Source organism: Hylobates moloch, unplaced genomic scaffold, assembly GCF_009828535.3.
Source record: "Hylobates moloch isolate HMO894 unplaced genomic scaffold, HMol_V3 SCAFFOLD_9, whole genome shotgun sequence".
NCBI classification, from domain to species: Eukaryota; Metazoa; Chordata; class Mammalia; order Primates; family Hylobatidae; genus Hylobates; species Hylobates moloch.
The window spans coordinates 51,844,231-51,868,469 of record NW_026652284.1 but is presented as its reverse complement, the minus strand read 5'-3'; the positions used below and the strand labels follow the sequence as shown (position 1 = coordinate 51,868,469).

Genomic DNA, 24,239 nt, shown 5'->3' with positions numbered 1-24,239 from the left:
TGCATTAGCCTCTACTCAGATATTTACTTGAATTATAATTCTGATATCAAATAAAAAATAAATCTCAAGAGCATTACTAGCAGTTACTCAACAGTTGTCAAGATTTACCTGATCATCTCTAATTAGAAATGTTTTTACCAAATTTATAACTAATGTCACAACATAAATCTGGTGTAAATGAAACGTGCTCTATTTTAAGACAATCCACTATAGGAAAATTGACATATATAAAACAGATTTCTTCTTTGATCTGTAAGTGGATGAAAAATGTAGAAACAATCTTCGATTCTTAGAAAGATTAGCTATTTCCAAACATAATCAGCATCATCCTATCTGAAAGACACAATGCCCTTAAGGATCCTCTAAAGTGATATCTGAGGCACTTTGCTTTGGTAGATTATTCTTTGAACAAATGCAAGTTATTTTTGATTTGGTACAAGGTGGAAAGTTCTGGACAGATTTTCTGAGGTACTAGAAATAAAACTCCAAACACATCTCCTGCCTGAAAGGAACAAAGGAGGCCTTTCTGCACCCTGCAGGCTTGGGCAGGATCAGGTGCTGCTGCAGGGGGAAGAACTGTGCTCCCCATGGATGGCCCTGCAGAGCAGTCTCAGGGCTTCCAGCAACAAAGTGGCCATGAATTCTGACACAATGTGCACACTGGCTGAGGTAGCAATGTGCTGGGGGCAGGCTAGGCTGGAGTCTATGTGGAGGCCATGCTGCTAATGGGTATGGGTTTCTTTTTGTGGTGATGAAAATGTACTAAAATTGATATGGTGATGATTTCATGACTTTGTGAATATATGTAAAACTACTGCATTGTATGCTTTAAATGGATGACTTAAGGGCCATGTGAATTATATAGTAACAAAGCAGTTACTTAAAAAGGATAAAGCTCTTCCTTTGCCCTATACATAGTGGAACTTGAGAACTCTGGCAACAAGAGTTCCAAGACTTATCTATGCCCTTAAATTTCTTGAGGTTTAATGAATAAAAGTAATTTTGACAAAAACTAGAAAGAAAAGTCAGTATGACCCATGCTAAACAGAGAGATTGTAAAGTAAGGTGTTTTAGGTGAGAGAGGAAGAACACTCGACTCTTCTGGAGATCACTGTGTGGGGAGGGTTGAGAAAGGATCTAAAGGAGAAATGATGCTGACGCCAAGCCCTAAGGGCAAGTCTCCAGATGGAGGAGGGAGAGAAGGAGCCAAGCAGGCTGCAAAGGCTGACCACAGTCTACTTGCTCCATCATTCCCATCAAATGATGGTGTGTTTTCCTTCCAACTCCAGCACCCTCTGAAAGATCTCACACTTACCACACTTGTCCTAGGCACAGCTCTTGGTGAGCAGTTTTGTCATACAACCCCTTTGTATTTGGGGACTGGATCTGTCTTTTCCATATATCTCCTGAGCACCCAGAACTGTGCCCCGAACTAAGTGCTTGAAAATACTTATCAGCTTATTTAACACACAAATATTTTCTTGACCCAATATTCAAGCCATTTGAAGAACTGGAAATACCAATCTATATGTAACTTTCAGATCTAAAAATTTGAGCATGAACGACATGTAACGAAACTCTGAGGTTTTACCTACTGACCCACCTGCTACCAGCCGACCTAAAGATGTTATCAATGTGTCACAGAAAGCATGAGATCTAAAGCATTCAACAGACATTTTAAATCCAGAACTGTTAAATCATTAAATGTAACTATTGACTGTCACAACGACTCTGCTATCAAAAAAGCAGGCTGTGCCAGTCCATACCTGAATAAACTTCCTTCTAAAGGCCCCCAGGCCTGGAGCCTTTGGGTCACCCAAGGCTGCATACATTCTTTCATACATTTTTTCAATGTTTTTTTTATTTACAGGGGTTTTTGCTAGTTCAGCTCTTACATCATTGCTCCAATCCTGTCAGGGGAAAAAAAAGGTAAGAAAAAAAATCAAGCTAGATTGCAATTAAGTTTTACCCAACTTCTATGTTTTATGTGCCAGAAGCTGTTCTATCATTACCTTAAAGAGCAGTTCAGGATTAGAGAGCTGATCTAAGGCATTAATAAAAGCTTGAATCACTCCTCCTTGATCCAACTTACTTTTAATCCTATTAAAAAAAAATTTACAAAGTTTAGGCAATCAAATATCTTCCAAAATCAATATATATTTTATATACTATACATGTATAAAAAATGTGTTATATATTACACATATATAAAATAATGTATGTTATAGATAACTAAATATAATTTATACATATCATATATATATAACCAACTACATAGTAATTTAAAATTCCACCCAATGTTAAATGAAGCAAGAAGCATCTATTCTATCAAGAGATGAGGTTCTTAAAAAAGAATACCGATCCTACTCAAACTATTCCAAAAAACAAGGGAGGAGGGAATACGCCCAAACTCATTCTACAAGGCCAGTATTATCCTGATACCAAAACCGGACAAAGACATATCAAATAAAAGGAAAACTACAGGCCAATATCCCTGATGAACATTAATGCAAAAATCCTCAACAAAATACTTGCAAACCAAATTCAACAGCACATTAAAAAGATTATTCATCATGACCAAGTAGGACCTATTCTAGAGATGCAAGGATAGATCAACATACACAAATCAATCGTATCAACACAACAGAATAAAGGACAAAAACCACTGATCATTTTGACTGATTTAATTTAACTGAAAAAGCATTTGATAAAATTCAACATCCCTTCATGATAAAAAACTCTCAAAAAGTTAGGTATAGAAGGAACATATCTCAACACAATAAAAGCCATGTACGACACACTCACAGCTAGTGTCATACTGAACAACGAAAAACTGAAAACCTTTCTCTAAGATCTTGAACATGTTAAGGATGCCCACTGTTATTCCACATACTATTGGGAGTCTTAGAGCAAGCTGACAAGAGAAAGAAATAAAGGGTATCTATATTAGAAAGGAAGAAGTCAAATTATCCTTGCTTGCAGATGATACAATCTTATATTTGGAGACACCTAAAGACTCCACCACAAAACCATCAGAACTGATAAATTCAGTAAGGTTGCAGATACAAAAATCAACATACAAAAATCAGTAGCATTTCTATATGCCAACAGTGAACAATCTGAAACAGAAATTATAGAAGTAATTCTATTTACAATAGCCACAAATAAAAGAAAATACTTAGGAATAAACTTAGCCAAAGAAGTGAAAGATCTCTACAATGAAAACTGTAAAACATGGATGAAAGAAATTGAAGAGGACTCAAAGAAATGCAAAGTTACTTCATGTTCATGGATGGGAAGAATCAATACTGTTAAATTTGTCCACACTACCCAAAGCAATCTACAGAGTCAACACAATCCTTATCAAAATACCAATGACATTCTTCACAGACATAGGAAAAACAATCCTAAAATTTGTATGGAACCACAAGACCCAGAATAGCCAAAGCCACCCTGAGCAAAAAAAATAAAACTGGCACAATCACATTATCTAACTTCAAATTATATTACAGAGCTATAGTAACCCAAACGGCATGACACTGGCATAAACACAGACACATAAGCCAATGGAATAGAATAGAGAACCCAGAAATAAATTCACACACCTGCAGTGAATCCATTTTTTCACAAATGTGCCAAGAACATACAACAGGGAAAGGACAGTCTCCAATAAATGGTCCTGGGAAAACTGGGTATCCATATGCAGAATAATGAAACTAGACCCCCATCTCTCACCACATACAAAAATCAAATCCAAACGGATTAAAGACTTAAACCTAAGATCTCAACCAATAAAACTACAAATACAAAAACAGGAAACTCTCCAGGACACTGGTCTGGGCACAAAGATTTCTTGAGTAATACCCACAGGCACATGCAACCAAAGCAAAAATGGACAAACAGGAGGATCACAACAAGTCAAAAAGTTTCTGCACAGCAAAGGAAACAATAAAGTGAAGGGACAACCCACAGAATGGGAGAAAACATTTGCAAACTACCCATCTGACAAGGAATAAATAACCAAAATATGGCCGGGCGCAGTGCCTCATGTCTGTAATCCCAGCACTATGGGAGGCTGAGGCAGGCAGATCATGAGGTCCGGTGTTCGAGACCAGCCTGGCCAACATGGTGAAACCCTGTCCCTACTAAAAATACAAAAATTAGCGGGGTGTGGTGGCGCTCGCCTGTAATCCCAGCTACTCAGGAGGCTGAGGCAGATGAATCGCTTGAACCCGGGAGGTGCAGGTTGCAGTGAGCAGAGACTGCGCCACTGCACTCTACCCTGGGCAACAGAGCAATACATTGCCTCAAAAACAAACAAAAAACAACCAAAATATATAATAAACTCAAACAACTCAATAGGAAAAAAAATCCAATCTCATTTTAAAATGGGGCAAAAGATCTGAATAGACATTTCTCAAAAGAAAACATACAAATGGCAAACAGGTATATAAAAACGTGCTCAACATCAATGAACATCAGAGAAATGCAAATCAAAACCACAACGAGGTATCATCTCACCCCCAGCAATAACAAATGCTGGCAAGGATGTAGAGAGAGGAACCCTTGTATACTACTGGTGGGAATGTAAACTAATATAACCACTATGAAGAACACTATGGAGATTCCTAAAAAAAACTACAACTAGAAGTACCATATAATCCAGAAATCCCACTACTGGATATATACCCAAAAGAAAGGATATCAGTATGATATCTGCACTCCCATGTTTATTGCAGCACTATTCACAACGGCCAAAATTTGGAAGCAACCTAAGTGTCCATCAACAGACGAACGAAGAAAATGCAGTACATACATGCAACAGAGTACTATTTAGCCATAAAAAAAGAATGAGATCCTGTCACTTGAAACAACATGGATGGAACTGAAGGACATTATGTGAAATAAGTCAGGCACAGAAAAACTTCACATGTTCTTACTCATTTGTGGAAGCTAAAAATTAAAACAATTGAACTCATGGGGAGGGGAGGTGGAAAGTGGGGATGGTTACTGGGCACGAAAATACAGTTAGGAAAAACAGGATTTAGTATTTAGTGGCACAACAGGGTGACTACAGTAAAATTTTTTTTTTTTTTTTTTGAGACGGAGTTTTGCTCTGTCGCCCAGGCTGGAGTGCAGTGGCTTGATCTCAGCTCACTGCAAGCTCCGCCTCCCGGGTTCACGTCATTCTCCTGCCTCAGCCTCCCAAGGTGCTGGGACTATAGGTGCCTGCCACCATGCCCAGCTAATTTTTTGTATTTTTAGTAGAGACGGGGTTTCACTGCATTAGCCAGGACGGTCTCGATCTCCTGACCTCGTGATCCGCCCGCCTCAGCCTCCCAAAGTGCTGGGATTACAGGCGCGAGTCACCGCGCCCGGCCTGACTACGGTAAATTTTTATTGTACATTTAAAAATAACTAAAAGAGTATAACTGGAATGTTTATAACACGAAGAAATGATAAATGCTTGAAGTGATGGATATTCCACTTCCCCTGATGTGATTGTTACACACTGTATGCCTGTATCAAAATATCCCATGTACCCCATAAACAGACACCTACTATGTACCCATAAAAATTAAAAATTAAAATAAAGAGCTGCTCTTAGATAAAAGCAAATCTTGCAACTGATGTTGACATTTTGACGTATATAACTCAATATATATAGTTTCTGAAGTTACATTATGAAAGAAAAGGTCACTTTTTAAAATACAGGGTCTCATTATGATGTCCAGGTTGGACTGCAGTGGCAACTCACAAGTTCAGTCATAGCTCACTGCAGCCTTGAATTCCTGGACTCAAGCAATTCTCCCACCTCAGCCTCCTAAGTAGTTGGAGGTACAGTCATGCACCACCATGCTTAGCTTATTTTTATTTTAATATTTTAGAGATGAGATCTCACTATGTTGCCAAGGCTGGTCATGAACTCTTGGCCTCAAGCGATTCTTCCACATTGGCCTCCCAAGTAGTTGGTATTATAGGCACAGACCATCATGCCCAGCAAGGTCACCTTCTTGACACATTGTCTCTCACATCTTTTTCTCTTCTTTCATTTTTCAAGACAATAGCTGTCTGTTCAGAGAAACAGTATGGTGGGCAGGGCCTCAGTAGGGCAGGGGTGTGTTCACAGATAAGCCACCCAGTAACCGCAACAGAAACTGGGCCTCAGCCGGGCATGGTGGCTCACACCTATAATCTAACTTTGGGAGGCCAAGGTGGGCGGATCACCTGAGGTCACCTGAGGTCAGGAGTTCGAGACCAGCCTGGCCAAGGTGGCAAAACCCTGTCTCTACTAAAAATACAAAAATTAGCTGGGCATAGTGGCACACGCTTGAATCCCAGCTACTCGGGAGGCTGAGGCAGGGAGAACTGCTTAAACCTGGGAGGCGGAGGTTGCAGCTGAGATTGCACTGCACTAGGTGACAGCGCAATACTCCATCTCAAAAAATAATAATAATAATAATAATAAAGAAATAAAAAAATAAATTTAAAAAATTAAAAAAAAAAAAGATGCCGACGCTTTTCTTCATCTTGTCAAAATCGATACATTCAAAATGAGGCAGATCTGCTCATAATTAAAAACAAACAAACAAAAAAACCCCAAAACCTCATGATGCAGAATGTCACTAAAACACTACACAGTTTGTGTACAAAACATCCCTGAAATATTTGCACACTATTGCTCACTCATCATCGGTCTCAACTCATAAATCCATTTAAGAGTGGACAGGATGACACCTGAGGCCATCTACTGAGTCCTAATTAAAAGGAAGAGTTGTTCTGTGTATTTTAAATTACAGGACAATTTCAGGAGCTGATTTCAAAAATCATCTCATCTAGTCTATCCCAAGCAATCATGACCATATGAGCAGAATGTTTTGTTAGCAGTGTAAGATGAAAGTATTTTAAAAGGAGATACACCCTTTAACAAGTAACATACCCAGAATAGATATATTCAACAAAGCGATGGCTAAGATTATTCTTCAATGACAACTCTAATTAATTTGAAAACAAATGTTAAGTGTCCACGTGTGTGCTTTAACCACATTTTTATAACCTGTAGTATTTGATCAACCTATTCTTTCTGTAATATTACCTACCTTGCCACAAACTCCTTATTCTTATGACCAGTAGAAGTATCCTTGAAGGAATAGCTTTCACTGCTTATGATGAAAGGATAAACAATAGCCTGCGGGTAGTTATCAGTGATTTCTTCCACGGTGTGCTGAACAGCAATGGCTTGGTCTTTGTCCAGTAAGGCCACCATGTGGCTGATCCAGCCGATGAACTGCCAGCAGGGAACGGAAGAGATCTAAAACAGAGAGCTGAAACTTAATGCTGAGTAAAACATCTCACATCATCTGTTATAAAGGTAACATATGTCCAAAATAAAGAAAACTCAGAAGTATAAAAACACAAGTACAAAACAAGTTTTCCATCCCTCAGCTCTCTTCTGCTGTGGCAACCACTGGACTCTCCCAGGCACTTTCTGTGTAGAACAGTCTTTTGTTGCAAGAATGGAATCACATGAGACAGCTGCTGCTGGTTGTTCTTAGACAGATGTACAGAAAAATCTTCTACTTCATTCCTCTTGGCGGCTGTGTAGTATTCCATGTTGTTTACTGCTCTATAATGAATATTTCAATTTTTTTTATCACAGGTAATGCTGCAGTAGACATCACTGTACACATAACTTTATTTTTTTGAGATGAAGTCTCGCTCTGTCGCCAGGCTGGAGTGCAGTGGCATGATCTTGGCTCACTGCAACCTCTGCCTCCTGGGTTCAAGCGATCCTCCTGCCTCAGCCTTCCTTCTGAGTAGCTGGGACTACAGGCACGCCACCATGCCCAGCTAATTTTCGTATTTTTAGTAGAGATGGAGGTTTCACCATGTTGGCCTGGATGGTCTCAATCTCTTGACCTCGTGATCTGCCCACCTTGGCCTCCCAAAGTGCTGGGATTACAGGCGTGAGCCACCGCGCCTGGCCAACTCCTTTTCTTTTTCTTGAGACAGAGTCTCATTGTCACCCAGGCTGGAGTGCAGTGGTGTGATATCGGCTAACTGCAAGCTCCACCTCCCAGGTTCACGCCATTCTCCTGCCTCAGCCGCCCGAGTAGCTGCATTTCACGTATTTTGTGTTTTTAGTAGAGTATTTTCAGAATGGTGGACCTAATCCATCGACCCCGCGCTATCGCTCAGGCTGGAGTGCTGTGGTGTGATCTCAGCTCACTGCAACCTTTGCCTTCTGGGTTTTAGCAATTCTTTCTACCTCAGCCTTCCAAGTAGCTGGGATTACAGACACTCGTCACCACGTCCGGCTAATTTTTGTACTTTTAGTAGAGACGAGGTTTCGCCACGTTGGCCAGGCTGGTCTTGAACTCCTGACCTCAGGTGATCCACCCGCTTCGGCCTCCCAAAGTGCTGGGATTACAGGCACGAGCCACCGTGCCTGGTCCCCTGTACACATAATTCTTTGTGCTATATACCTGTAGGATAAATTCCTAGAACTAAAATTACAGTGTCAACTTTAAAAATTGTAATAAACATTGGTATGGAATTTTTTTTTTTTTTATGAGACAGAGTCTGGCTGTGTTGCCCAGGCTGGAGTGCAGTGGCGCCATCTCGGCTCACTGCAACCTCTGCCTCCCGGGTTCAAGTGATTCTCCTGCCTCAGCCTCCCAAGTAGCCGGGACTACAGGCATGCGCCATCATGCCCAGCTAATTTTTGTATTTTTAGTAGAGACAGGGTTCCACCGTGTTAGCCAGGATGGTCTCAATCTCCTGACCTCATGATCTGCCCACCTCGGCCTCCCAAAGTGCTGGGATTACAGGCATGAGCCATGGTAAAGAATTTTCAAATTTCATTTATTTTCTGAAAGTATTACACTGACTACTTTCCAAAGTCTTTACCAACACTGCACATAATCAACTTTTAAAATCGCTGTCAAGCCGAGATCACGCCACTGCACTCCAGCCTGGGTGACAGCGAGATTCCGTCACCAAAAAAAAATAAAAATAAAAAATAAATAAATAAAAATTTAAAAATCACTGTCAATCTGAGAAGTGAAAAACGTCTAATTTAAATTTTCATGTTACATTATTAGTGAGGCTGTATGTTCCATGTTTATTTGCCTTACATCCTTTAATCACACATGCATTTCCTCTCACCATTTTCTACTGGTCTATTGTGACCATTTATTTTGTAGATTGCCGACATCAGCTTTTTGTTTCCTGTATGTGCTGCAAACGTTTTTCTTCATTTTTTGTTGTTGTTGTTGTTGTTTGTTTTTTTTGAGACAAAGTCTTGTTCTGTCGTCCAGGCTAGAGTGCAGTGGTGCCATCTCGGCTCACTGCAACCTCCACCTCCCAGGTTCAAGTGATTCTCCTGCCTCAGCCTCCCGAGTAGCTGGGTTTACAGGTGCTCGCCACCACGCCCAGCTAATGTTGGTTTTTTTTTTAGTAGGGTTTCGCCGTGTTGGCCAGGCTGGTCTCGAACTGCTGACCTCGTGATCCGCCCGCCTTGGCCTCCCAAAGTGGTGAGATTATAGGCCTGAGCCACTGCGCCTGGCTTTTTATTTTTTTAACTTTGTATATGGTATTTTCTTTTTCTGTATAGAAGTACTTCTTTTCTTTTTCTGTACAGAAGTCAAACTATTTTCCTTCGTGGATTCTGGTTTTTGTCTCTTCATTCCAAGACCATTTAAAAAAATGTGTTCACATTTTCCTCTGATACTTTTAAGGTGTCCTTCTGAAGATAAAATCTGATGTGTCTGGAATGCTGGCATGAGGCTTGAGTATGGGCAAGTTTCCTGAGTGCATGTGTGAGCTGAGGACAGCATGGCGTGTGAGGAAGGATCAGTCCACACAGCTCATGTAAGCTCACGAGAGAGGCTGCCGGCTCCAATGCACGTGTCTACTGGGTGTTTTGACAACGTGGAGTGAATACTTCATGTCTTCACAAATTCAAATGCTGTTTTTATCATGTATAAATATTATATTATATTGAAAAAATCATAATGAAGTTATTTATTTGCTCACTTATCTTGAAGAAAAACATATACATGTTGCATTTCTGAATTTACCTTAACCTGTTTAATACCTACTGAGAAAGTCTACTATTCAGAATGCAGAAAAAGGTGGAGGGAGTGGTTAGGGCCCTAAAAGTCAAACTGGGTCCCTGCAGCCCAGAGATCAACATTATTTAAAAACTCACCATGCAAAGCTAATAGAGAAGGAACCATGTAACCCTTTTTGAACTATTACATTTTCAACTCAAAGCTTGGCCCTATCTTCCAGTTACACATCTATAAAAATCAACTACGAAGACTTTCAGAGGCCCTACACTTTGCCAATGAAGTCAGTGGAGCCCTCCTGCACACAGACAGAGCCCAAAGGACAGGAGTGCAGCTGGCAGTTCAGCCCTTGGTGGGGCCAAGGGGCAGGTCATGTGGAAGGGTGTGGGTTCCTCCCATGTCCATACACTGACCCCTCACTCATGCTCCCAGACCCCGCTGGACACCGTGCTGCTGGCAGATGCTGTGCTCCTGGGAGGTGGAATGCAAGCTGAACCTTGCTCACTCCCTCTGGGCTAAATGACAGGTGAGCACTGGGCACAGCAAATGTGACTGGCCACAGCCTCATCTGCAGGGGCAACAAGCTTCCCACACAAGATCCCGTTACCATCCCACACACCCCGCTTCCATCTCTCTGGGTCCTTGTTCAGACAGTGTTTTTATCAACACCCACAGAGGAAAATGGGTAAATGCGAAAACTCATTTTTGCAGCTTTAAATTACCTACATCCTCAGAATGTAGCAGAATTCCCAGCTGGCTGGGAAAAGCTATAATACATGCACTGCACACACTAACGCGTTTGGATATAAATAAGCGTATCTTTAAGTTCTGTAAAGTTCCTTACCGCCAAGTAGAATAAAGACACCAACCTCTTTTGTCATGAGACTCAAAGTCTCCTCTGGATATCGTTCTATAATCTGAAGTAATCTAGGAAACTTCAATCTGGCTTCATTGGAATTTAATTTTAAAGCTTTCAACATTTTCTCCACCACAAGTGCTGGATACGCCTGCAGTTCTGCAGAATCAATAACTATCAAGGACACCAAAGAAGAAAGCAATGGTCAATATATCCAATTATCCATAAACTATGACCTTAAATGCTAACATTTTCCCTTTTTGGCTTGTATTTTGTAGTGTCATTGTTCTCTTCTTAACTACCACTTTACACCAACACACACCAGGTACAGTTTTGTATCTATCCTGGAGCCAAATCCTTCCATTAGAGTGCCCATTCTGCACGAAGCACAGTTTGAATCCTGGGCTGGGAACATAAGGGGCAGCTGGTGGTTACTGTATTCCAGGAGCATGAAGCAGGCCACACGAGCCAATAATATCGAAGCTGCAAGCAAAATACCAAAGTACAAATTAAACAAATGGAAACAGAGGACCACTTGACTCCATTTAAATGTAGGTCATGTTGCTTAAAGAGGCCATTGTTTCTCTCTTTTTTTATTTTTGAGATGGAGTCTCGCTCTGTCACCCAGGCTGGTGTGCAGTAGTGGATATCGGCTCACTGCAACCTCTGCCTCCTGGGTTCAAGCGATTCTCCTGCCCCAGCCTCCTGAGTAGCTGGGACTACAGGCATGGGCCACCACGCCCAGCTAATTTTTTTGTATTCTTAGTAGAGTTGGGGTTCCACCACGCTGGCCAGGCTGGTCTTGAACTCCTGGCCTCAAGTGATCCACTGAGCCCGGCTGCCATTGTCTCTTAAAAAGACAATAGGATTTTCAAAATATTTGTAATTTGAAAGCAAACAAATAGGAGACCAAAGGTATGTACAAAATTCGTAAGACTTTATGCTGACATAATGGAACACTAGCTTTTTAATTTTGCAATTCACCTGATGCATTCTCTTCTTCCTTGCGCAGCTGTTGGTCACAGAAATCTGCCAGCGTCATGTAAGCATCAATCACCCCAGCTGCAGGCCCACAGCTCCAGGAGGGAGGCTGGGCCTCCTCCTCAGCCGCCTGCACAGCCTCAGAGAGGTGCTGGAATGCTCTCTGGTACAGACCCGCGATTACCTGGAATTCACAGAGACCTCAACCCATGAGCATGACTGAAGCTTTCTCAAAGAACTCTGCTTTCCATTTGTGACTCATGACACATAAATGGATCAACAGCTCCAAAATAACACTGAAGCTATGGAACTGGAAAAACAAGAGTCCGCCCTGGCTGTGAAGGAGCAAGCAATTCCAATAAGATCCTCAGCACGTAACAACCGGCCAAACAAAAATGCAAGCCCAGCATGGGCCAGATGGTGCACAAGCAACACAGAGCTGGGTCTGGTCAGTGGAGTGCGTGGCTGTCGGGAATATAAGAGGGAGCTGGAAGTCGGCTCCTGCACTCAGTGTCCTGCACAGACACTGGTAGCATCATGGAAAGAGAAGACAAGGCCCCACAACTGAGGTGAGGCAGGACATAGTGAATGAGAAGGAAGCAGGTAACTATTGAAAAAAACAAAATAATCGGCACGAAGCTAAGCAAAGCAGGCACTAAATAAAAATGCAGAAAAGGCTGATTTGTTCCATAAGCTGGCGGGACGTCTGAATGGTGATGGGTGGGGAAATTTAATTAACAAAAGTCATAAAAGAACTGTCTACAGTTCTTTTAATTAAAAAAATTTAAAATTCATGATTTCTAATATTAAAAAATTTGTATCATTCAAATAAATAGGAAACACAGAGTATGTCAATTTTCCACATAAGAAAATTGGCTGTGCATAACTGTCAAATATATTTTAAAAACACAAAGCAACACCCTTATTATTACTTTCCTGTGGCCTGAACACTGCACATTGAAGACATACACAGCACACTAGCGTGAAACATTCCTCCCGTATTACCTTCTCTGAATCCTCTGAACTGGATCCAGATAGCTCTAAGATTCTTCTAGCCTTGTCCTCCTCGATTTCAGCAAGGCAGGCTGGCTCACTGCTGAGAGCATTCGCTATGATCCTGTAAGTTGTACCCAAGAGAATGTTCTGGTCACGGAAAGCCAGAATATTTTTGCTTAAGTAGCTCGACACGTTGTTCTCATCTGTTGGATTAAAAAAACAAACAAAACAAAACAAAAAAAACATTTTGTGTGTGTGTGTGGAATTAAAAAGAAGAAATTCATTGTCTACAAAAGTTTTCTTTTCCTTTGTTTTTGGGATAGGGTCTCGCTCTGTTACCCAGGCTGGAGTGCAACGACACGATTTTGGCTCACTGCAACCTCTGCCTACCAGGCTCAAGCGATCCTCCCACCTCAACCTCCCAATTAGCTGGGACTACAGGCTTGCGCCACCATGCCCGCCTATTTTTTGTATTTTTGGTAGAGATGGGGTTTTGCCATGTTGCCCAGGCTGGTCTCGAACTCCTGAGCTCTAGCAATCTGCCCACCTTGGCTTCCCAAAGTGCTGAGATTACAAGTGTGAGCCACCGTGCTTGGCCTAAAGGTTGTTTTCTATTAAGAAATTAATAAAAATAAATGTTGAAAGTATAAGAAACTGACTTAAAATACTGGCTAGGGAATTTCTTGAACTCACATATCAATGAAAGATGTTCTTTGTTAGAAGTAACTGTATCAAAGCCCACAGAGGCTAAGCAATTGAAACTTTATGAATTAACTTTTTATTCAAGCATCATCATTCTGCAATTTTTCAAAGCACCTAATTCTGTTATAAAGAATAGGAAATGGGTACTAATGCATTTGTACATATATTAATAATCCAGGGTAGATTTTTAAATTGGCACTGGGGCCCATAGCTAATGAAGCAACAGGCACTGCTGCATTTGAAGTTCTAGTTCTGCTCTGATTGTGTGGTTCTGGGCAAGGAGCTGAACCAGCGCTGGTTAAGTCTGCAGTGTCCAGAGGTGCGACAACAGTGTTGAAACTAGGAGGCCTGATCAACCACATGCCCTCCTTGCCCATGATCTGACAGTTCTCTGCCAGAGTTATCTCACATACAGGATCACAACTACTGGCTCTGCTTATCATGCAAGGCTGTTACGAACTACAACCATATTCTAACTGTGTAATTATTATTATATGGGTATATGGATACTAATATTAACATCAGCAAACTCCCCCTCCTCCCCTCAAAAAAGCTCATATAATTATTTAGCAATCATCAGGATAATTTTCTCTTCTTCTTCTTCTTTTTTTAGACATAGGGTCTCACTATGTTGCCCAGGCCAGAATACAGTGGCTACTCACACAGGCACAATCATGGCTCACTGCAGCCTCGAACTCCTGATCTCAAGCCATCCTCCCGCCTCAGGCTCCCCAGTAGCTGGGACTATGGGTGCGTGCCACCACATCCAACTAGGATTATCTTCTGCCCTTGGGATCAGTGTACAAAGAGTGCTTCTCCCCTAGATACCTTTATTGAGGCTGATGCTTAAGAGCTGGTCTGGGAACCCAGCTGGATCATGCCTGATCAGAGTGCTAGCACACACCCTCAGACACAGGGCAAAAGAGCGGGGGACCAGACCCAAACCTGCCCAAGAAAGCTTTCTTTCTTTAATGCAGTCTTAAAGACTAAACTATTTTTGGAGGAAATGGATTTTTTTTTTTTTTTTTTTTGAGACGGAGTTTTGCTCGTCACCCAGGCTGGAGTGCAGTGGCGCGATTTTGGCTCGCTGCAACCTCCGCCTCCCAGGTTCAGGCAATTCTCCTGCCTCAGCCTCCAGAGCAGCTTCGACTACAGGCACCTGCCACCATGCCCGGCTAGCTTTTGTAATTTTTTTTTTCTTTTTGAGATGGAGTCTTGCTCTGTCGTCCAGGGTGGAGTGCAGTGGTGTGATCTTAGTTCACTGCAAGCTCTACCTCCCGGGTTCATGCCATTCTCCTGCCTCAGCCTCCTGAGTAGCTGGGACTACAGGCGCCCACCACCATACCTGCTTAATTTTTTTGTATTTTCAGTAGAGACAGGGTTTCACTGTGTTAGCTAGGATGGTCTCGATCTCCTGACCTCGTGATCCGCCTGCCTCGGCCTCCCAAAGTGCTGGGATTACAGGCGTGAGCCACCACGCCCGGCCTAGTTTTTGTATTTTTAGTAGAGATGGGGTTTCACCACGTTGGCCAGGATGTTCTCGATCTCCTGACCTCGTGATCCACCTACCTTGGCCACCCAAATTGCTGGGATTACAGGCGTGAGCCACTGTGCCCAGGCTGAAATGGCTTTTCATGTTTGTTTACATCTTATATGCAAACACAAAGTTTTCAAAATAATTAAACTATCATTCTCTGGCTCACTTTGCTATATTCACTAAAATTACTGCAAAGATTTACCTCCCAAATGTCAGATGATGCAGCACAAAGAAGATACACAAGACAATATAACACAGCCCTTTAAGATATATGTGGATAAAAGCGGTCAACTTACCCAACAAAGAGACTGTTTTCAGCACAGTGAGCACCTGCTCAGAGTAGCCCTGGGACCGGCTCCGGCAGTGGCTCAGGCGGCAGTAGCTCTGCACCCAGCTCACCAGCCAATCGTCTCTGGTTTTTGACTCTTTATGCAGCTCCTTCAGTAGTTTCATGGCAAGTGAGAAATTGTTCTGTATTAATAGAAGAAAAAGACAGAAGGTGGTATGATGATACACAAGTGACAGAAGTTTCTAATTGGCCTGCTTCCCCCTTTGCATGACACAATCCACCTTAGAGTAGCGAATCCATTTCTTTAGCTCCAATTATGTCTCTAAATTTATCACTGAGATATAATTCATATTTAAAGAGTACAACTCAGGCCAGGTTTAGTGGCTCAGGCCTGTAATCCCAGCACTTTGGAAGGCCAAAGAGGGAGGACTACCTGAGTCTAGGAATTTGAAATCAGACTAGGCAACATGGTGAGACCCTGTCTCTAAAAAAGTTAAAAAATTAGCCAGCACCATGGCACGTGCCTATAGTCCCAGCTACTCTGGACACTAATGTAGTAGGATCACTTGAACCTGGGAGGTTGAGGCTGCAGTGAGCTTCTGTGTACTCCAGCCTGGGCAACAGAGCAAGTCTCAAAAAAAAAATAAAAACATTAAAAATATATATATAAATTCTGGGGGGCGGGCGTGCAGGGTGGGTACAATTCAGTAGTTTTTAGTATATTTACAAAGTTGTACAACCACCAGCCCTAATTCCAGAACATTTTCATTACCCCAAAAAGAAATTCACTGTCTGTTCAGAGTCACTACCCAGCCATTGGCAACCATAAATTCCCTTCCTGTCTCTATGGATTTGCCTACACCAGACATTCTGTAACAATGGTATCAGAAAATAAGTGGTGATTTTGTGTTTGGCATCTTTTACTTAGCATGATGTTTTCTAGGTTCATGCATGTTGCAGCACCTGTCAGCACTTCTTTCCTCCTTATGGCTGAATAATACTCCATTGCACAGACATGCCGCCTGTTTTGTTTTTGTTTTTGTTTTTTTAAGATGGAGTTTCACTCTTATTGCCCAGGCTGGAGTGCAATGGCACAATCTCGGCTCACTGCAACCTGTGCCTCCCGGGTTCAAACAATTCTCCTGCCTCAGTCTCCCAAGTACCTGGGATTACAGGCGTGTGCTACCACATCTGGCTAATTTTTGTATTTTTAGTAGAAACGGAGTTTCGCCATGTTGGCCAGACTGATCTCAAACTCCTGACGTGAAGTGATCCACCCGCCTTGGCCTCTCAAAGTGCTGGGATTACAGGCCTGAGCCACTGCACCTGGCTGGACATGCCACATCTTATTTGGGTTGTTTCCACCTTCCCAGCTATTTTGAATAATGCTCCTGTGAACATTTGTGTATGAATTTCCATGTGAGCTTAAGCTTTTGTTTCTCATGGGTCTGGGAGTGGAATTGCCCGGTCATATGGTAACTCTAGGTTCAACTGTTTTTTGCTGTTGTTGCTTTTTTTTTTTGAGGCAAAGTTTAGCTCTTGCCACAGTGGCACAATCTTGACTCTCTGCAACCTCCACCTCCCAGGTTCAAGCGATTCTCCTGCCTCAGCCTCCCGAGTAGCTGGGATTACAGGCACATGCCACCACGTCCAGCTAATTTTTGTATTTTTAGTAGAGATGGGGGTTTCACCATGTTGGTCAGGCTGGTCTCGAACCCCTGACCTCAGGTGATCTACCTGTCTCAGCCTCCCAAAGTGCTGGGATTACAAGCGTGAGCCATCACGCCTGGCCTTAACATTTTTTTTTTTTTTTTAAGTATAGTCAAGTGAAGCATCAGAAGTGGAGAATCAACAAAGAAATCTTAAATGGTTGTGACCAGTTAGTTGTAAAAACCACTGCACTTGGACCAGCCTCTATGTTTAACTTTTTGAGAAAATGCCAGTTTTCCACAGTAGATGTACCATTTTACATTCCCACCAGCAGTGCAGAAGGGTATCCGTTTCCCACATCTTCTCCAAGGTTTGTTATCTGTGTATTTGCTTCCAGCCATCCCAGTGGGTGTGAAGCGGTCTCTCATTGTAGATTTGATTTGCATTTCCCTCAAGCCTAGTGATACTGAGCATCTTTGCATGAGCTGGTTGGTCATTTGCCTATCTTCTCTGGAGAAATGTCTATTCAAACACTTCATGCCCATTTCTTAATTGGGTTGTTTGACTCTTTGTTGTTCAGTTGTGAAGCATTCTTTATGCATTCTGGATACTAGACCCTTATCGGATATGTGATCTGCAAATAGTTTCTCCCATTACATGAGCTGTCTTTATACATTCTTCAGCTTCTCAGGTAAGGCACGACAGTTTTAATTCTGAATACAACTGACCCATTTTTTATTTAGTTGCTTATACGGATGTCTTTTTAAATCTACACCTCTAATTCTCTCTCAAGCTTCAAAAGACATTTTCATCAGACTTTGGTCTTCCTAATTACTGCCCTTTCAACCACCCAGGCTAGAAATCCAAGTTGTTCCCAGCCAGACACTCTCATCACTCCTGTCACCTCGGGTTCTCCTGGATCTCCTTACAGAGCACCTCTCTTGCCCTGCTCACTCCCACCCCACTCCCCTAATGTGGAGCTTCCTGGTCTTTCTCTGCCTTTGCTTTCCCCAGAGCTGTCAATCTCCCACACAGCTTACAACTGGCCAGCATGCATGGAACCTTCAATGCCCTCCTGATCCCTGCAAGGATGCAGTCTCCTGCCCTCTGCAAACCTAGTGCCATCCCATGTCCAAATCCTTCCATGCCCATAAAGCCTACCGTAAATCACATCCCCCTTCCCCAGACACCTCCCTGTCCAAGGCAGAAGCTCTTCTCTTCCCTGCGTCCTCCAAGCTTTGCTGACATCTCTCTTCTTTGCCCACCAGTGCTGTTGTCATCATGTGTGCAGCCCCCACTCTCACTAGACAGTAACAATGGCAGGGAACATGTCTTTCCCCTCATCATGCAGACAATTTCCTAACTACACTGGGGTACTCTCCCCATGACCCCAACTCCCTCACCACTAAGTCCTTCAGTTCAGATCGCCCCTTCTAGCCACACCCTGCTTTTCTCTCATCCAGTTCCTACTCTGCCTGCCTCTAATTGGATTTTCTGTTATTTGCAATATAAAAATTCTTACTAGATATTACACTCATCCAAAGAAAAATCTATAAATGAGCATTTAAAGCTACAAAAAAGAAGTGTTATTTCTACTAGAATATCATCCTTTGCCTTGCAATAGCAATTGATGTAGGGTCATTAACATAGCAAGCTTCTGTAGTATGTTTAAAGATTATATACATTTAAATAGATTACATGCAATTTTTAAGCAATGTATACTTAATTTCAAGAAGGGGTCCTGGTATTAAATGATAATTCCTACAAAGTAAACCTAAAAATAATTTGTAACTAACTGGTAAGGATTCATTTTGTTAAAGATCAAACTTGACATTAGGTTTATCTGCTTTTCAAATAACAGATAACAATCATTTTGAAATGATTAACAGGAATATAATAAACTCTAGAGGCTTTCTGGAGAGTTTTGAATAAGTGCTCCTTCAAGTTTCCTTTTTCTTTGGGACAGGCTCTCATTCTGTTGCCCAAGCTGGTCTCCAACTTCTGGGCTCAAGTGATCCGCCTGCCTTGGCCTCTCAAAATGCTGAGATTACAGGTGTGAGCCACTGCACCCAGCCAAGTTTACTTATAAAGAGAGAAAAAAAATAACACCTACCAATTATTTTAAGGTTCACACTCTAAAGAAAAGCTAAAATTAGAGAAAAGCTAATTTAGCAAAATCCTGTGACACAGCAGGGAGGACAGACACGAGTACCCACCTGCTTCCGGGCACTGTCTATCATCTTCATTTTCATGGAAAACTTGCAACTCCTGATCAGGGAGCTGCTGTCTTCTTCCTGCTCTTGCACTTCCATCCTGTCACTAGGGTCTCCATCTTGATCCACATTCATACTATTGTCTTCTGGAAGAGGGGTAAGCTTCTCCTCTATTTTGCTCAGAAAGAAACATCTACACAAAGAAAAATGAGACAATGTCACAGACTCAGGAATAAGAAGCTGCTGGATAGCAATTACAGGCAGAAATTCTACACCTTAGTAAATCTTAGTTCTTTTTTTTTTTTTTTTTTTTTTTTGAGATGGAGTCTCACTCTGTTGCCCAGGCTGGAGTGCAGTGGCGTGATCTAGGCTCACTGCATGCTCTGCCTCCCGGGTTCATGTCATTCTCCTGCCTCGGCCTCCTGAGTAGTTGGGACTACAGGCACCTGCCACCACACTCGGCTAATTTTTTGTATTTTTAGTAGAGACGGGGTTTCACTGTGTTAGCCAGGATGGTTTCGATCTCCTGATCTCGTTATCCGGCCACCTCGGCCTCCCAAAGTGCTAGGATTACAGGCGTGAGCCACCGCACCCGGCCTACTTTTTTTTTTTTTTGAGATGGAGTCTCATTCTGTCACCCAGGCTGGAGTGCAGTGGCACGATCTCGACTTACTGCAACCTCCACCTCCCGGGTTCAAGCGATTCTCCTGCCTCAGCCTCCTGAGTAGCTGGGACTACAGGCGTGCACCACCACACCCAGATAATTTTTGTATTTTTAGTAGAAACGGGGTTTCACCATGTTGGCCAGGCTGGTCTCGAACTCCTGACCTTCAGGTGATCCACCTGCCTTGGCCTCCCAAAGTGCTGGGATTACAGGAGTGAGCTATCATGTCTGGCCTAAATTTTATCTTTTGATGAATGGGTAACATACCCTGTGTTGAGCCATTTTGCTCCTTATATGTCCCAACTTAAGGTGATAAATATATAACAGTCAACAGTTTATAATCACTGAAAATTTTCTTTTTTATTTTTTTGAGACAGGGTCTTGTTCTGTTGCCCATGTTGGAGTGTAGTGGTGCAATCACAGCTCACTGCAGCCTCGACCTCCTAAGCTCACACAATCCTCTTCCCTCAGCCTCCCAAATAGCTGGGGTTGGTTACAGGTGCGTACTACCGCATCAAACTAAGTTTTACATTTTTTTGTAGAAATGGGGGCTTGCTATGTTGCCAGGCTGGTCTCGAACTCCTGGGCTCAAGGAATCCTTCTAAAGGCTGGGATTACAGGTATGAGCCACCAAGCCCAGCCATGAAAATTTAAAAGATAAGTCTAGGTTGCTATTAAATTATTATTATTATTTTAGAGACAGGCCTCACTATATTGCCCAGGCTGTAGTGCAGTAGTTATTCACAGATGTAATCATAGCACACTACAGCCTTGAATTCCTGGGCTCAAGCAATCCTCTTGCCTCAGCCTCCCAAGAAGCTGAAACAATAGGCGTGTGCCACCATGCCCAACTTCAAAATTCTTTTTATTTGAATCATAATTTACATGTATGATTCTGTCCAAGTAATTTTATTTCTATTAATATTAGTAACACTGACAAAGGGCCCTAATATATAAAGCTCATCCCTGATCAACAATCGAGTAAATTTCTGTTGTTCTTCCAGGAACTGATTTCCAATTTCTTAGAAACACTATGGCCAGGGAGTTCGAGAACACCCTGGGTAACATAGTGATACCTCATCTCGACAAAAAATGTAAAAATTAGCTGGGCATGGTGGCGCGAGCCTGTATTCCCAGCTACTCAGGAGGATCGCCTGAGCTCAGGAGTTTGAGGCTGCAGTGAGCTATGATTGCACCACTGCACTCCAGCCTGGGTGGCACAGCAAGACCCTGTGCGTGGAAAGAAAGAAAGGAAAGAAGGAAAGGAAAAAGAGGAAAAAAGGAGAGGAAAGGAGAGGGGACAGAAGGGGAGGGGAGGGGAGGCAAAGGGAGGGGAGGCGAAGGGAGGGGAGGGGAGGGAAGGGGAGGGAGGGGAGGGGAGAGAAGGGGAGAAAAGGGGAGGGGAGAAGGAAACACTGTAGGCAGATAAACCATCATGCTTCACATCTCTTTTTCCTTTTCCCTCTTTTTTTTGTTACTCCCAAGATACAAGCCTTGCTGGCCATTTCCTATTCTCACCACATTGCTCTGGGCTCCTCATCCCCACACCAACCACAGTGCTGGCTCATTCCCCAAAGCTGCCATTGATTTTAAGCTTTCACTGTTTTTAATCATAAAAATAAATACAAGTGGGTACTGGATTAACATTTCAATAAATAATGAATGACTGGATCCATAAATATCTCCTACCAGTGTGAATAAAGTGCCTGGGATCTCAGGAAAGGGAGGTGGACACGTCCACAGAATGAGACAGACTTCCTTGGGCTGTGAAGGGTGCATGCAATTTTAGGAGTGGAGTTGACAAGGGAGTCCCATACAGAGGGAACAAATTAAACAAAGGCAGAGAAGAGTTACACTGCGTGACATGTTCTCACATCAAATCAGGGAGAATAAACCAAGAAGAGAACCATCTTTTCTAAAAACAAGAGTCTGGATCTGGTATGGCACTGTGAGCCCCTTGTGGCCTATCCTCTGCTGACAACTAGAAACTGGATAAAATACAACTCCCCAAGAACTCTGAGTGAATAAAAGATGACAGACTGTATGTATGTGCAGGGAAGTCAAAACTGGGAGGGTCTGCTATTGGGATGAGCTTCCTGTTTCCTCTCTGTCTTACTCTCTTTTGCCCCTGTGGAGTGTGGTGGCAATGTGACTGAGATCCTTAAGGCAAGCCTGCTGCACTCTACCCAGGGGAACAGGAAAAGGAGCCCAGGCAGACAGGGGCTACAGGGAAAATCCTGAAGGGGAGAGAACCAGAGAAAAATCCTCTAGTTCTGCACATGAACCCACCAGGCTCAGGCTGCCCTGAAGTGTGCATATGCAGACAGACTCAAAACAGCATAGGTTTGGACAGGAACTGAGGTTTCAACCTACAAAAGGCAAGACAGAGCCTACTATCTAAACAGATCGTCAGCTACAGAATTATAAGCCAGCATCTACACAAGAGAATCCAGTAGTCCCCCTTATCTTACCTGCAGTTTTGCTTTCCCTGGCTTCAGTTACTGGAGATATAGTGCAATAAGATATTGTGAGAGAGAGAGACCACACTCACATAACTTTTATTATAGTATACTGTTTGAATTATTCTATTTTATTATTGTTATTGCTGTTACTCTTACTGTGCCTAATTTATAAATTAAGCTTTATCATATGTGTGTATGTATAGGAAAAAACAGTATACATAAAGTTTGGTATTATCCATGGTTTCAGGATTCCACTGGGGATCTCTGAACTCCTACAGATAAGAAGGGACTACTACATTCACAAGTTACATTCAAAAATTAACTGATAAAAAGAATCAGGAGAATGTATCCATCTCAACAGAAAACAGATGCCAACTCTATGCTGACCCATATGTTGGAATGATCATATAAGGACCTTAAAGCAGCTATGTTAACTATGCTCCAGGAGGTCAAGAAAAAAACACATGCAATAAATGAAAAGGTGCGTATCTCAGCAGAAAACGAGAAAATATTTCTTAATAAACCAAATGGAAAGTTTACAACTGGAAAATACAATACCTAAGATAAAAGTCACTAGACGGACTTACTAGAACAACAAGACAAAAGAAAATAACAGTAAGATTGAAGACAAATCAATAGAAATGATCTAATCTGATGAATAAACAACAAAAAAAGACTGAATAAAAATGAACAGAGTCAGGGACCTATGGAACAATGTCAAAAGGCATGATGTATGTGTAACTGCATTCCCACAAAGAGACCAAGAGAAATTTGGACAAAAAGTATTTGAAGAAACACAATGACTGAAAACTCCCCAAATTTGGTGACAAAAAGGTACAGATTCAAGAAGGTCAGTGAACTTCAGACGGGATAAATTCAAAGAGAACCAGGCCTAGACACATCATAATGAAACTGCTGATAACCAATGATAAAGAAAAAAAATCTTGAAAGCAGCCAGAAAAATATGACACATTACATATGGGCCACAGCAATGGGAATAACGAGGACATTATCTTCAGAGACACAGCAGCCAAAAGATACTACAAGGGGCAGGGAGAATCTACCCAGATTATACATTCTGAGAAAGTGCCCTTCAGGAATGACAGAGAAATAAAGATATCTTCGGAGAAGGAAAAAATTAACAAGAGTTCATCACAAGTAGACCTGCATTACAAGAATCGCTAAACGAAGATTTTTAGGCTAAAGGAAAATGATACAAGAGAAAAACCTGGGTCTTAGGAATAAATGATGAGTACAGTGTGTTAAGTATAATAAAGGACACATATTTATGTTCTAAAGAATATGTGAGGAAAACCACATATGTTCTTCAGAATATGTATGACTGCTGAAAAGTACAGTATTATCTAGTGGTGTTTTCATTATATATTACTTCATAGATAAACACACATGAAATCCATCCACACACATCAATATATCATTACTTCATAATGATAAAGGAAGTATTTTGGCAGGGCACAGTGGTTCACACCTGTAATCCCAGCACTTTGGAAGGCCGAGGTGGGTGGATCACCTGAGGTCAGGAGTTCGAGACCAGCCTGACCAACATGGCGAAACCCCGTCTCTACTAAAAATACAAAATTAGCTGGGCGTGGTGGCACATGCCTGTAAACCCAGCTACTCGGGAGGCTGAGGCAGGAGAGTGCCTTGAACCTGGGCGGTGCAGGTTGCAGTGAGCCAAGATCATGCCACTGCACTCCAGCCTGGGCAACAAGAGCAAAATTCCATCTCAAAAAAAAGTATTTCCACCATGGCATGTGTATACCTATGTAACAAACCTGCACATTCTGCACATGTA

General features: G+C 42.2%; 1 protein-coding gene across 4 annotated transcripts in view; it reads right to left on the bottom strand.

Moving 5' to 3' along the window:
- Positions 1-24,239, bottom strand: part of PRKDC (protein kinase, DNA-activated, catalytic subunit) — a 185,032-nt gene that overhangs the window by 13,442 nt on the left and 147,351 nt on the right. For all 4 annotated transcript variants that reach the window (XM_032759820.2, XM_032759822.2, XM_032759821.2 and 1 more), the window contains exons 69-76: positions 19,301-19,490; positions 15,442-15,616; positions 12,916-13,109; positions 11,914-12,094; positions 10,943-11,103; positions 7,101-7,312; positions 2,013-2,100; positions 1,767-1,910 (exon numbers count right to left, since the gene is read on the bottom strand). In XM_032759820.2, the coding sequence (XP_032615711.1) occupies positions 1,767-1,910; positions 2,013-2,100; positions 7,101-7,312; positions 10,943-11,103; positions 11,914-12,094; positions 12,916-13,109; positions 15,442-15,616; positions 19,301-19,490 (1,345 nt within the window). The remainder of the gene's footprint in view (positions 1-1,766; positions 1,911-2,012; positions 2,101-7,100; positions 7,313-10,942; positions 11,104-11,913; positions 12,095-12,915; positions 13,110-15,441; positions 15,617-19,300; positions 19,491-24,239) is intronic.